This window comes from Rhopalosiphum padi, chromosome 4 (assembly GCF_020882245.1).
Source record: "Rhopalosiphum padi isolate XX-2018 chromosome 4, ASM2088224v1, whole genome shotgun sequence".
Taxonomy (NCBI): domain Eukaryota; kingdom Metazoa; phylum Arthropoda; class Insecta; order Hemiptera; family Aphididae; genus Rhopalosiphum; species Rhopalosiphum padi.
Genome location: NC_083600.1, coordinates 19,320,673 through 19,336,663, shown reverse-complemented (window position 1 = coordinate 19,336,663; position 15,991 = coordinate 19,320,673). Strand labels below are relative to the sequence as shown.

Here is a 15,991-nt window from a genome sequence, read left to right as displayed (position 1 = left end):
TTAAAAGGGCGAATCCTAGCAGTTTGGTTGGACAACACGTTTTTATAATACACTCGCGGAATTATTGGCTTATGAAAATCTTTCCATAAGTTTATTTGAATATTTCGTATTTAAAATACGGATCAGGGATCAGTGTTCATATTATGCTGTACATTTCCTTTTATCCATTTTTCTATATGTAAACAGTTTTCATAAGAATCTGAACTCTTAAATAATTCTTTTTGCTAAACTTCAAGAATAAACGTTTTAATTTTAAAATTGTTGGTATTACTAATGTCACTAAGCCAGGATGCATACCCAATGCTAAAAAGGTAAGAAAATGAATGAACCATTTGAAAAAAAAAGTAGGTAAAAGCAAGAATTTGGAGTACCAAAACACTTGTTTATTTATTAATATACTAAATTATTATTAAATTATTAACCAACCGACACCTAAGTACTAAATTGAAAACTGTTATAAATTTATCATCATAAAGAATATTGATAAGTATCTCACCATGACCACACATTGATTTGGCACATATAATTAAGACCATTCTTCATATTATAAAGAATATAATATTTACACACACAAATTTTATATTATAGTCATTTTGAACAAAAGGTTAACTGCTAATATTAATTTTTGTAATTCCAATATTATTTTTATTTACCAAAATACAGTCACAAAATTAAAAATACATTTTTATAACAGTCAATAAATTAACAAAAAAAAATTAATTACACAACATATTCTTAAACTTAAACTTTTTTTTTTTTTTTTATTATTAATTTTACAATGTAAAAATTGCTAATTTAAGTTCTTTAGTCATTTTTGCATTATTTGAAAATTTAACAGTAGTAAAAATTCTAAAACGAAGATATAAATTGAGCAAGAATGTTTTGTCAAAAAGATTACAGGGGTGTTTCAATATGTATTACATAAAAAATCCTTCAATCGGGTCCCGACATTATCTTTAATTGAATATATGGGGAAACTAAGTACAAAATTATCATCTAATTTCATAATATAATCTTGAAAATTGTCTGAGTATGTTGAGAATTTACTGGAAGTTGAGTTGACCGAATAAGAATGAAACTTAAAAAACTCTACTAAGAAAGACTGATCTAATGATTTTTGACAATAGGCATAATTGATACAAATTTCACAAACATGTTTCTCTAAACATTTACTCATTAAATATCCACATACATATGGCAAACTATTTCTCCTCTCTGGTATATTTAATTGTCTATAATCTATGGTGCCAATAACAATTGGAGAAAATTTGAAAACATTTTGTTGTTGATGACTCGTTATATGAAAAATGTTATTAAATAAAGGTTGGTCATTAATTTTAATTATAATTTGGTCAAGGTCTCCTGGGAATTTTGCTGCAGAAGAATAATATTGAAAATAATCTTGGTAAAATAATTTTTTGTATGTCTTAACAAATTGTATAGAGGTGGGTTTAAATTCTTTACTATTTTGTTTTCTTTCTTTATCAAACCCACTATCCAGAAAATCTTTATTCAACCAATGCGTACACAAAACATATTCTTTATTAATTGTTGGTTTAAGAGTTTCCCATAACATATTTAAGCCACTTATTGAAACCATCCACCCATTTATAAACTTTACATTATAAGTTATATCTGAATTATCAGAATTATTTATCACTTTCATATTTTCAAACAACTCGGTCATTTTAGATAGGTGATCTTTTTGAGGGGTAATATTTTTGTATGAGTTGTTGAATATATCAAATAATTGATGCATATCATTAATAAAATTAATAGTTGGTAGTGAACTTTTAGGCAAATTTCCAGTGTCCATTACTAGAAACATCCTTGCAGCTAAATTGGCACTGAATACTTGTGTTGCCAAACTGACTTTAATTTCATCAAAAGGCTCTGGATGAATGTGCTTGATTGTAAATCAAAGACCAATATTATGAAGTTTACGAATAATAGAGAACAATTGAAACTAAATCGTTAATGGTACAGCTCGACAGTAAATAATATGCAATTTTTTGCTTCCACTTAAAATTAATACCTCTTATCATAAAAACAAGAGCTTATGTTGCTTTTTCATAGGTTTTATGTGAACTCAATTGATTGAACCCAATTATATGATCCTTAGAAACATTATAAAAAAGGTGTGTTTTTATAGACATTTGGTCTGCATAAAGAACACAATCTCAAGCTTTAACTTTAAAATTGCTAATTTTAAACTTAATAAGATTAAATACAAAATCATTTAGACCGGGTTTCATGTCATATTGATGAAGGTTTTTTTTCATAGTGTTTAGAGATGGAAGATTAAATGATTTTTTAAAAAAATGTAAGACTTCTGGACCAAAAAAATATAAAGTCAAAGCAAGCTGTTTCTTTAAATACTTCTCTTTTAAACTCTGTTTTATAATAACTTTTTTACCATTATGAAACATGTAATTTTTAGGTAACATACAAAGTGATGGTGTTAAATGTTGTTTATATAATTGTACACAGTGTTCTACTGTACCTAATTTTAATGATTCGTTTTCTAGTTTCTTTATTAAGTTGTTAGCATCATCAATTGATTTTTCCAATAATTGTATTGTTGAAGTTTGAGCACCTGAAGAATCTGTTGTAATAATTGACTCTGCACCCTCTGATGCATTATGCCGCCTAATAAAGGTTTCTAAAAGAAGTATGGAAATAATTAATTGTAGCAATACATAATAATTAGGTACATCATTTAATTAAATTATCTTAATTAATACTTACCAGTTGTTGAACATTGAGAATTGGTCGAATTATTTGCTTGTTCATTCATAATGTTTCAATTAATTAAATATAAATTCTATATGATAGGTATACAATCATCAGTATTTTTTAATAAATAAAAATAAAATTTCCAATGAAGTTTAAAAACACAAAATATTAAATAACACAAAACGTGGTTTTGTAATTTGACTTGCACACTGCATAGTTAACGATTTCAGAATTTCAGATTTGTTATTCTTTTTCATTGGGTACCCATTTGGGTTTAAACTGGAATTCGGATGAAACGATTAGAGAACAGTGTCACCATTTATCTTAGGGAAAAGAAAATTTACAATATTTGTTCATTTTATAATTATTGCTGTATTCTACGATATATCCATTTGACTCTAGTCTATATGATAGATATCGTGGCAAAAACCGTGCGCGCCTTTATCAGTTAGTGCGATAACAAGTTTATCAGACAACTTGCAACACTGTTGTAAAATTTGGATGTGAAAGAACCGCCACAAGTTGAATAAATGAACCGCCACTAATTCACCGAAACGTTTCATTTGAACTTTGCTCTGGTGAAAACGGAGTTGAATTCTCCTGAACCCAAAGTTGATATATACATAATATTTCGATCGATCCATAGAACTCAGTGTAAAACCATCAACAATCCAAACTACTAAATATCTCCGGTGGCTTTAATCCTGTAGAAAGTATGGACCGGCAACCATTGAAACGCACCTGCCCGACGGTACGGCCTTACGCCATTGAGGCAATATTCTAAAAAATCTCAATTCAGACTGTTTTGGTTGTCGAAGCAAAGCGCTCCCTATTTTAACGCAATGGCGGTCTATTCGTTTTTAATTAAATTACAAATATATATACATATATAAAATATAATAATATAATGTCTATAGTCTGTTACAAAATGTGTGCTTGATTTTCGATATTAAAGTCTTAGAAAATATATTTTCGTTTGTATTATAGACGAAAGAGGTGGCATTTTCCATACGCACAAATGTTGCTTATGATGGCAGTATGGATGACGACTGTCCAATAAAAGGTCGTGCAATCTCATTTAAGATTCAAGATTTTTTGCATATCAAGGTAGGTACCTATAATACATTACCTTCTTAATTATCTATTTTATATTATATAAAACAATACTATAATTAATGAAATTTAAGATGAAAATACAATTTATGCCTTGTTGATTTATGGACCACCTATGTAGAAGAGAATTAGCTTTTAACCTAACTTAATTAGGTATCAAAATTATTGTTTTTTGTTGGTACTTGAAAAAATAATATATTAATTGTTAAATAAAAATAAAGTTTTAATTTTTTAATTTACTTATCAAACAAATAAAATTTATTTCATTAAAATGTTAAATACCTAAAAACTATTATATATCTGAAACGGTGTACTTACATAAATGTTATTAACAAGTTATTAATAATAATATTATTATTGTTTTAAATGTTTAAACATTATGACATAGTACAGCGATTTATTGTTTTTTATCAAATGAATAATATTTTTTTCACTTATTTATTATATTTATTTTTTACCCATTTAGGAACATCTTAAATAATTTATTTCAATTACCTTATCTACTCTATAGACCTACAGTCATAGAATAATAGTTTTAAAATATGGAAAATGTTTGTACTTTATATTCATTAATATTTCATAAATCTTTATTTATACATCATACAATAAAACTACTATTTAATTGTATTGATTTAGATCATATCTTGTATTTCCTTAGTTATTATAAATATGTTTTATTTTATTTTTATTGACCAATAAAATTTCAAATATTATAGGTATCTAAACTTTTATTCTGATCTGCTTATATACTTCAAAGTTTATACAATTTCATAAAAGCTTATAGGTATGTACAGAATACATATATATATATTTATACTATTAAATATTAATGTTTTAATAAAATATTAAGTGTATCTAAATAAAAATTATAATTAGTTAGGTGCCTATAGGTAGATACTTTTCTTTCAAAACGTCATATAATCTTTGTATTATTATTGTAATATATTCAACTATAAACATTTTTCATTTTACTTTTCTAGTAATTTATAATTAATTATAATTTGTTAGTATAAATTATAATATTTATTTGAAATATTTTTGTCTTAAGAGGAACAACAGAACAGCAGCGTTTTAATACACAAAAATATTATCTTATGGTTCTTATGAGTTAAAGTTTGAAATTTACTTAAACAATTTTGAAGAAAAATTGTTTTAATAAGGTGACTTTTAAATATTTTTATTAAGTAGTTTAGAATTAATAATAATTTCAGTATTATAACTTACTTATACCTACTATATTTTTATTCTTGGAATTTATAAGACTGGCAGGGAATTAATGAACTCTTATAGATTTGCTAGTCTGAATTTAGATTATTATAGTTATTATAGCACATGATTATAAAGTAGTACAGTACTATAATTTAGTTTATTTATATATATATTATATGTAACTAAGTATCTAACACTCGTCAACGCAAACGTGCTGAATGCTTTGCACCATTTAAGTACTTAAAGATGAAAAAAAAATTAAATTTTTATAAAATTATATAATTTTTATTTTTATAATATATTTTATGTATTCTAAATTCAAAATTATGTATTATACTTATATACATATATTAAATAAATTATAATATTTTTTTTTTTTTCATAGTTATTACTTATTAATTTATAAAAAAGCATCTAAATATTAATCATTAAAGAATTATTTAATTTTAAAACTGAAAGAACAGAATTATTATTTTTTAAGTTTTAATAAACAGATCTATAATAATCAATTCATAAAAATAACTTAAATTTGTATTCAATTTATGGAGCTCTTACTTCTATGAAACAAACAAGTGTGTATAAATGTACTAAAAACAGAGTTGAGTAATAGGTAAGTACTAATAACATATTAACATAACAGACAACAGTATTGCATCAGTGTTTCTAAAATTGTGATTTGTAAGTCAACTTTTGGTGAGTTGCAAGATTTTTCTTCGATTATAACATAGATTCTATTCTAAGAAATTTATGTTTTTAGATTCTGATTTCTGAGCAAAGCAATTAAGCAATGGATGTTTTGATTTTACAATGATTACTGTCTTTCATAACCTTTGAAAGTTTGAGATAGTAAAAATGCTTTGATTTTTAAAAATGAGGGTAGCTTGACTTTTGTTAGCAAATTAGATCTAGTTGTTAAGATACTTTGAGAAATTAAGAGTAAAAAATTCTCAGTACTTTTTTATAATCGAGAAACCATAATTTTTACGCAAATCCAATTTTCGACAAAATCAGTTTTGTTTTTTTTTTGTGTGGGTAATTACTAATTGTAGAGCGAATAACTATATAATTGAAATATAATAATTTATCAATAAATTAAAATTCAACATAATACTCATAATATAGTGACTCATTCACTTAGAGCGGTGCCCATTTGCCTACCTTTTTATATTACCTACATATATAATAACCATCAGTGCACATAAATTGCGTCCCAAAATTCCTTTTCCATATGAATTGCGTCCTGACAATATTTAACCTCTACACGAATTAGGTACGTCACAAAGTAAAAACCTTATTGTCCTTCGGAAGTCCTTTCAATTTTATATAGACTTAGGACTATCAACAGCAAATTATTACTAGGTATCGGTAGGCTTGAAATTATGATTTCTGTCGTTTTTATGGAATGTAGAAGTAAGTAAATTAAATTAGTAAGTTTAAATTATATGATATATGAATGCAATATAATAGCTATACAAATATTTAAAAAAATAATATTTGGAAAACATTAACATTACCTTTTTAACATAATCGAGACATCTTGGATTAGTATGCCATTTTCATAATTTTTCAAATTTTGCTTCAAAAAATCTTCTTTTTCACATACATAACGTTTGTTTGTTTTTAATTATACAAATACTACGTTGTTTAATATAAATTTATTTTTGTACATTTTTTAAAACATCAATGAATTGTAATATATTTGGGTGTACTGAGTCAAACATACTATTAAACTTAGAATGGAAGACTTCATTAATATTCGTAATTCGAGTACGAATATTAATCATTTAAACAAAACCGTACGCAATTCGTATACCCTTATACTTATCGATGTTTTTATTTTAGGACGCAATATTCATTATTTGTGTCGGAGTTGTCCGATTGCGGCCCCAGATTCAGGTAGTCGTATTTTATCCCTAATACAAGTATCCCGATTGCGTACAAGCACACATTGGTTCACAAAATAGCTTAGAATTAATAAAATAAAGTAATTTTTTTAAATTTTTAAATACTGTATTGGAGCCATTTGAAGGTATTTGTTTTTTAAATTATATATGAAATACAATTAATGTATCAATAAATAAATAGTCGAATATAAAAATAATAAATTGTTTAAAATATAAAAAAAAAAATATAAAATACAATTAATTGAGTCCAAACAATAGATTAAATTTTATTATGATTAATATCTATAACATGAGAATATTTTATTTAGTTTACTATCTTCAAAATATATTTTTCTTATATTGTTAAAAATTATAATACATTTGTGGATAGTGGATACTAAATAGACAATAGTCGGTGCACACGAATTGCGTACCAAAACAGGTAGATCAATCTTTTTGAACAAATTGCGTCCGGACGCAATTCGTATTACTTTTTCACTTAACATTTTTTTTTTTAGGTTTACAGTGGCTTTAAAATTTATTTTTAATTTTGATATTTTTAAAATTTTTAAAAAATAATAATAATGAAATATTTATCATTAACATAATATTATTATTTGAAAACTTGTTTTTAGTAATTTGTACTTTTAGGCCGGAGCTATACACAACGTGTATTCGCCGCGTTTCGAACGCTATGTATTCCGCGGCGTTTTCCATCTAATTAAAAATAAGCCAATGCATATTTAGTTCGACGGACAACGCGGCGGAATACGCCGTGTACTCGTATAGATCCGGCCTTATACATATTTTCGATAAAATTATTGGTGGAGATAAATACAAGAACTAGGCTTGGCTCCAGACTATATCCTAAATTTCTAAATAATGAAATAGGCAAGTACTTAGAAATGAAGTTTGAATTATATTTCTTAGAACCAGAGTTTGCTAACTATTTAGTAATTAGTAGATACATACATACATGGATGGATAAGCCTACTGGGAAACCGGGCATTTCCCGGTGCCCCCTCCTCCTTCGTATTTCGGTAATGGGCCCCTTTTTAAAATTTCCCGGTAGGCCAAAAATGGCCTATCCCCCATGCATACATAAATGAAAATTCAATATTTCCTCCGGAATTATGGGCAGAAAAAAGTAATCTCACAAAGAACAACTAACTAACTAATATGATTGATTATGACTTATAATTTATATTATTACAACATTATTATATTTTTAAAATTAAATTTCAATTTTTTATATAACCTGGTATATCTTTATTAATTATTATGGCAATATCACTTTAGGAGCTACTTACAATAATTAGCTGTAGATGAAAAAGTAATACGAATTGCGCCCGGGACGCAATTCGTTCAAAAAAGTTCGTCTACCAATTTTGATACGCAATTCGTGTGTACCCTAAATAGTAGATACGTATATTCTATCCAGTGAATATCCCAATTCTATGCATATCCACGCTACACTCTGTCATCGATATCAGTTCCACTATATATGGATGTCGTATAGAGATGCGCAGATAAACCGATTTGGCTACATCAGAATTATATACAAAAAAAAAATTCCATGCTATCTCTCAAAGGAGTCTGTCCTAATTGTATGCGATGTGGGTACAACAAGTTTATTTATCATGCACTTATACGCATAACTTAAACTTTTTTTTTTAATTTTCTACTTTGGCAATTTATGGCAATCCAATCCAATAAATATATACATGTACATGCATTTTGTGACTAATTTCTTAGAAACTTATTTGATTGCTTATAGTTTATTTCCACCATTTTTATTTGGACTGAATTTTCTAATTATACAATGCGTACAACTAAATGTTCGTGAATTATTCCATTTCAAACTGAATAGCATGTTTTACTCTCTAAGTCCTAGTATATTTCAATTAAATCAATATTAGCAAGTACAGTGATATATTGATATATATATATATGTAAAAATGTGTAGTTCAAATTTAAATAATAGACTTCAAAAAATATTGGAAAAAGAAAAATGTATAAGTTCAGTGATGTAAATGGTTTTCGAGTAATAACTATAATAAGTAAAGTAATTTAATTACTTTTTAAATGCAACTTAACCAACTCTGCAGTTAAAAATAAAGCAATCATGATTAATTTATAAATAATAGCAAAAAAAAAAATAGATATTTGCTTAGCCGAAAAATATACGTGACCTATACAGTAGACTTATTAGGTATCTAGTTGTTTTATATTTGTATTTTAAAAATTATACTCCTGTTGGCTGTTGCTATCTCTTTTTTAGGACTTGGACCTATTCAACTATTATTATCATAAATATATTGACCTTTTATAGTTTCATTCTTTATGATTAAATATAGTGCTTTTTGTAATTTAATAAGTAGTAAAAAAAATATCTTAGTAGAAAGTAGATCAAGTAGTTATACGATAATCAAAGATAATTTTTCATTTTCATTTATTGTTACAGGAAAAGTATGATAACAACTGGTGGATAGGCCGTCTGGTGAAAGAGGGCTCTGATTTGGGTTATATACCATCCCCTACCAAACTTGAAGTCATGCGTAGTATGATTAACCAATTACCAAGTTCAACCAAAAATTCGATATCTTCAAACTCGGGTAATTTTTCAATCAATACTGTATTTACTGTTTAGTTTTTAATATTAAATTAGTAAATATAATTTTATTTTTATATTAAGTTTGCATATGTTTATTTTGTGAATAAGCAAAATATTGTTGTGATAATTATAAGTTTAATATTTGTTATTTATATTTTTAATTACTATAATATTTTAAACTTATTCGCGTATTCCTATTACCTATATCTATCGACTATTGTCTATATTATTTCTTCTGATCTATAATTTGCATACAGCTATTTTTTAAATATATGTGTTTCTCTTTTTTTTATTTATTTATTTTTGTTTTGACTATAAGGCACGGCAAAATATTCCATGACAAAATAACGAATAACTCTAATTAACTCTAGATAAAGTTCGATTATTACTTCTAATAGTTCTTATTTTATAATAAATTTATTATAAAATAACTTTAAGGTTAACATTTTAAATTATTATTTATGCAGGATATTTTGGTTTAGGGATATTTTTGCGAGGATATTATTTTGTCGTGAAATCAACAATTTTAAATGATACAATTTGCATCGATGCAAATAAATATTATGTAGGTAGTTACTATGAATAATTAAATATTAATTATTTTTTTAAAATACTGAACGAGTCTCTCTCCCGCCTCAATATAATATATATATTTATTTAATTTTTTTTAAATGTATGTATTATATAAGATCTTAAAACAAACGTATATTTTTCTTTTAATTAGGTGAAATTGTATACTTTAACTAGATCGAAATTCTAAATTGAATTAATATATTCAATAGTAAGAACAATATTAGATATATGAAATATGAACAAGTATTTATATTGGGTAACATGGTTATTATGCCTATTGGTTTATTATAGTTATTAATTTATTATATAATTCTTCCATAACTATAAGTATAATATAAACGATTGATATGGATTGTCATCATGCTTTGATTTTATATCTCTTCCTACTTTTATATCTCATTCTATTACTTTTTTTAGTTATTTATATTCTTTATCATTCAATGATTTTAAATCCAAATTCACCAGAATTTGGCCTGTCAAAAAAAGCATTTATTACTTTATTAGGTACTCTTGTATTTTATATATTTTCAAAAACAGAAAATGTGAGCAGGTGGGTATCGCTCTGCTTTAAGTAGATATAGAGATAGAGAGAGTAGGCCACTATAATGGATGTGTTAAATTTGAATGCAATGACAGGTATCATTGGGTGGGACCCGTTTCGCCCAGAGTAGTTTAGACCAATTAAAATTAAGTTGGCAATAATTATAATATTTGAGTGTATCATTTAGCGTTATCTAGAAAACACCTCGAGGAGGTGATATTCTTTGTTTTCAAAAATTTTTTTTTTCACAAAAGTAAGTAATAAATTTAACAATTTTAAAATTTAGTCCACAACATTTATAAACACTTATCATTAAAAAATCAAATTTACGTCATAATAAAAATTTACATATACTCGTATAATAAAATCGATTATAATCGTTCAAAATATATTTATGAAACACTTTATTTTTAAAATTATTACACATATTTGTTATGAATTCATAACGAGTAATATCATTTGATCGGTACCTCGTTATTTGTTTTTGATTGTGTACTTTCCTTTTAATTATATTTGCATCTTTTGATGTCTTTGGTATTTTAACACTATTGATTTTTATATACGTATCAGTTTGGACGAAATTTTTCACAACATTTAACCAACTTAATATAGATGGAAAATTATAATAAAAATGGTCATTGAAGAACGAATGAAACGACTCGTACGCATTCGTCGTAAGCAGAATATTCGCTGAATTGCATGCCCATAAACAAGGAGGAAATGTACTATCCTCAGAAATTTTAATAACTTATAATAATTTTAAACAGCCATTTTAATAAAATTCGTGATATTATGTTTACACGTCGATGTTACATATTCGTAATTTTATTACTATAGGTTTTATAACGTTCCCTAAAATATAATATTTGACTGAACAATTGCCAACTTAATTTTAAATTGGTCTAAACTACTCTGGGCGAAACGGGAATCGTATATAAAAACAAAATTTGGACGAAACGTAGACGGTCATTTTTGGGCGAAACGGGTCACGCCCGTATCATTGTATACGAAAAACGATTCTGAACGGAGTTGATTTGTCAGTCTAGAATAATTAGTAAGATATAATATAATATTATTTGCTATATTTAAATTGTAATATATCGTTATTTTATGCAAATAAGTAAAAAATTAAATTTCATACGCTCATAAATTATTTTTATATTGATGCTAGAATTTATTTTTACAGTTATTTGAAGAAAAAGTTATGGAGAATCTTGTATTGAGTTTTGTAACCTTAGGTATAAATCACAAAAATGTTACGAATTTTCAACTTCAAAATTCCTTGCAAATTCTCGCGATTTTGACATATTTCGTTAACATTTGAACTTTAAAATGCTTATAAACAAAAATTGTGACTAACGATTTTCATTTTTTTTGTTACTATGATAAGTACAACTTATAATAAACCTTTTATTAAATTTTAAAAATTTTTTATGGGCATTTCAAAAAACAAAAACAGAAAAATCTAAAATTTCAATTGTCTATAAATAGCTTAAAAAAAGTCAAAATATTTTAAAAATTTAATCGTAAATAGTTAAAGCTAATATAAAAATTCGTGATAGTTTCAAGTATTTACAATGTTTCGTTTTTGAGTTACAGCAAAATAAAAAAATCGATTGTGTCGAAAACTGATTATGCGCAAAAATTCATGTTTTTCCGTTAATTTTTTACTTTTGACCCTCTCTCCATCAATTTTCAAATTTTTCTCTATAAGTATCAATAAAAAAATTTCTTTGTAATAATCTAAATGTCTAATGGTTGATTAACTTGATTTTAGAATAAAAATGTGTCAGTAAAATTGTTTATATTAAACCATATTATTCTAATATTCTATACTTCAAATGATTTTCAAATATGAGTCGTTTAGATGAAAAATAAGATTCGACACTACAACCAACAAAGGAACTATTAGTGAAATATATTTTACATTTAAATTGTTTAAAAATATTATCTTTCCATTCTGGCAAAGTTCACATATGGATCATATTATAAATTTTGGTATTCAAATAACTATTTATATTGTTAACTAAAATCTATTAAAATATTTGAAATAATTTCTGAATTATTAATTATTTTATATTTTTGTTTACTAACCAAAGATGGTAGTCCTACTGTTGGAAGTAGTCATACGCCTGCTCTAATTATTCCAACAGTAAAAGATAAAAGACATTTTTTTTCGAAGAAACAAGATACCTCACTTGCACCTTACGATGTTGTTCCTTCGATGAGACCAATTGTTATAGTCGGACCATCTTTAAAGGGATACGAAGTAACTGATATAATGCAAAAATCATTATTCAATTTTTTGAAATGTCATTTTGAAGGAAGGTAAGATAAGTTTTAACAGTTTATTTTTTATATTAAAATAAATAATTTGCAGTTATAAGTTATTAGTTAGTGTTTATTAATCATACATTTATACAAATCCACATAATCAATGATTCCTATCACAACACATAAAAATTAGCAAATCTTGTATTTTTTTCAGAGTTATCATTACTCGCGTAATAGCTGATATAGCATTGGCTAAAAAGTCCTTCATTAATGATTCGTCGAAAATAAATAAACCTGGTTCACGATCGAATACAATAGCTTACGTGCAACAGGAAGTTGAACGGATTTATGAGCTCGCTCAAACATTACAAGTTAGTAGAAATACATTATTGCACTTATAAATTATAACCATTTGCATAATTTAATTATAATTGATACTTCTTAGAAATGAGATATTTTATTTTTTTAAAGCTTGTTGTTTTGGATTGTGATACCATCAATCATCCTTCGCAATTAGCAAAAACATCTTTGGCACCAACCATAATATATATAAAAGTCCAACCACAAGTAAGTGTCTTTAAACTACCTTTTAATAAATTCTGTTGCTTTGTATAAAAGCATAAAAGAACTAATGTTACATACATTATTACAAATTGGACTGAAAAATTTGCTTTACAAAAATTATTTTTTATACAGTAATTTGGACACCGATTTATTAGGTACTAAATAATTTTGTTTTTATTCTTCTTATTTTTAAAATCGTAAATTTAATAAATAGGTACTAACCAAATAATGAATATATTTCCGTATCCACATAATATCCATACTTACAATTTATTATCAGTATTATAAAAAAAAAATTATTATATATATATATAGTAATAATCGTTACTGTATTTTACTTGGCTTTTTATAAATATTATTGTATTTATTAAAAAATTGAAGAATCCATGAAATGTTCGTTATTGCCCATAACTTAACTGTTATGTTAAAAAAACTTTTTTGTTGAATTATATTTATATAGATATAAATATCTAGTTATTTTTTCGATAATTAGATTTAACGCAAAAAAAAATAGAGAAATAAAAACTAAATTTTGACACCAATATGATTAATGAAATAAACTACAAATTTAATGTTGGGAATTAAGGAACTGTTTAATATAAGGTAACATCATAAGAGTTAAAACTATGACTAGAAAAATGTATTTATTAATGGGTAAGCTGGTGTGAACAAAATCGGGACAGTAATGGAGGTGCGTGAAATTACAAAATATAAACCATCTTAGATTTTTTTTTTTTTATAAAATGATCTTAGAATGAAATGGATTTTAAATTAAATAACTAAATTATATTAATGTTAACATACGTTTTTAGACCATTATATTATATTTATTATTTATAATACAAGGAAAGCATTATTATATAGTTGGTAAACACATTTATATAGGATTTAAACAAATTTTAAATGTGTACTTTTTTGTGTGTATAGACACTACAAAAGTTAATTAAAAATCGAGGTAAATCACAATATCGACATCTCAATGTTCAAATGGTTGCGTCTGAAAAGTTGGCTCAATGTCCAACAGAAATGTTTGACGTAATACTAGACGAAAATGAGTTAGATGATGCATGTGACCATATGGCTGAATTCTTGGAGTCTTATTGGCGAGCAACACATCCATCAGTGACCCTGGACTATAACGAACAGCAACTATTGAGGCCAATTAAAAGATCGCCAAACATAGATATATCCATGTTAATGTCGAACATGAACAATTGCTCTCTGCCAGGTAAGTTACAATTATTGTACCCATTGGTATTAAGAGTAAACGTATTTGATGATCAAATATCAATTCATTATAATATAGTGATATAATATTATATCAGCTATAGCCTATAATAATTAACAATAATGTGTATATGTATACATAAGTATTATACTATTTAACTGAATGTTGTTCATACTTCATTAATGATCATATACAAATCCTTACTAAAATAGACAATGTAGTTAAGCATAAATGTCAATTCTCGTGTGGGGTAAATGACCAAATAACTAATAACCTCTGGTTCAGAACAACGCTACGGTTATAAGTTGCGATAACCGATAAGGTTTCTATATGATTAACACTAATTTTTGTTCTTTTAATAAAAAAAATGTGTTGTCATCTCGAAAGTTAAAAATATTTTACTAATACCGCTACTGTTTATGATGTTTTCTTATTCAACGATGGTAAAATATCGTAAGAATAATACAGGTAAAAATAGCCTTGTTAGAAGTCGTATTGGACGGTTTCCGTCCATTACATTCGTAAATTGTATGCTTACAGAGTATAAACCAATGGCCAGTACATCGTCCTATGCACATAGCAAGCACAACAATTATGAGCGTTATGATCAAGAAAGAACAGAGAATATGTCACGTACAGCTACCGTGTATAAGCCGCATAATCAAAAACTACTGCAACAGCGTTACCGTGATGTAGACCAGCATGACCATCTGCGACAGCCGCTTCATCTTAATCATTCTCAACTGCAATATCATCTTGAAGATCGACACAGCAACAATCGCGATAGTCGGTTATATCGAAATCGTGTCGTGCAGCTGCGTTATCACGAAAATCAACAGTATTCTTTTGAATACCATCAGCGTCAAGATCAACGCTATCCACATCAACAGCAAAATAACGATCAACAGAGGCAGAAACAACGTAGTGAAAAACGGCGTGAGCGACACGTGTCATTCGCCTGTCCTCTACATCACGATAAAGAGTAAATATCCATACCAGGCGCAACTGTAATAGTGCCCGGAAGCCATCAAATATGGCTTTATTAGATGGTCATATCATCAGTACCAAATACGATCGATTTTTTTCAATTAGTGTTTGCCCCTATCTGGCTATAATCAATTTTTAGTTGAAAACTATTTTTGTTTACTTTTTGCATCTTCTATCCGAATTTATTAGATATATCTTAGGTATTTGAGTTCCTTGCACTTGTTTTGTTTCTCGACTTCTTTGTAAATGTATTCTAGTACTAGTGTTTT

At 26.3% G+C, this 15,991-nt stretch overlaps 2 protein-coding genes across 3 annotated transcripts; one reads left to right on the top strand and one right to left on the bottom strand.

The window, feature by feature from the left end:
* Nucleotides 1-639: 639 nt before the first annotated feature.
* LOC132930814 (uncharacterized) lies at nt 640-3,091 on the bottom strand. Of its 2 annotated transcripts, none has more exons than XM_060996887.1 (2): nt 2,749-3,091; nt 640-2,662 (listed from the first exon to the last, which is right to left on the bottom strand). In XM_060996887.1, the coding sequence occupies exons 1-2, from the start codon at nt 2,795-2,797 to the stop codon at nt 2,181-2,183; spliced, it is 531 nt and encodes a 176-aa protein (XP_060852870.1). In that variant the 5' UTR covers nt 2,798-3,091; the 3' UTR covers nt 640-2,180. The 2 variants fall into 2 exon arrangements, with proteins under 2 accessions (XP_060852870.1, XP_060852869.1); XM_060996886.1 differs by having other exon boundaries at nt 2,749-3,079.
* Nucleotides 3,092-3,424: 333 nt separating this feature from the next.
* On the top strand, nt 3,425-15,721 carry LOC132928769 (voltage-dependent L-type calcium channel subunit beta-3-like; the record flags this gene model as incomplete). The annotated part of the gene is made up of 8 exons (XM_060993634.1): nt 3,425-3,487; nt 3,724-3,843; nt 9,406-9,556; nt 12,769-12,997; nt 13,158-13,314; nt 13,415-13,510; nt 14,435-14,735; nt 15,276-15,721. Coding segments are annotated over 8 exons (1,563 nt in total), but the record flags the coding sequence as incomplete, so codon positions are not given.
* Between the last annotated feature and the right edge of the window lie 270 nt (nt 15,722-15,991).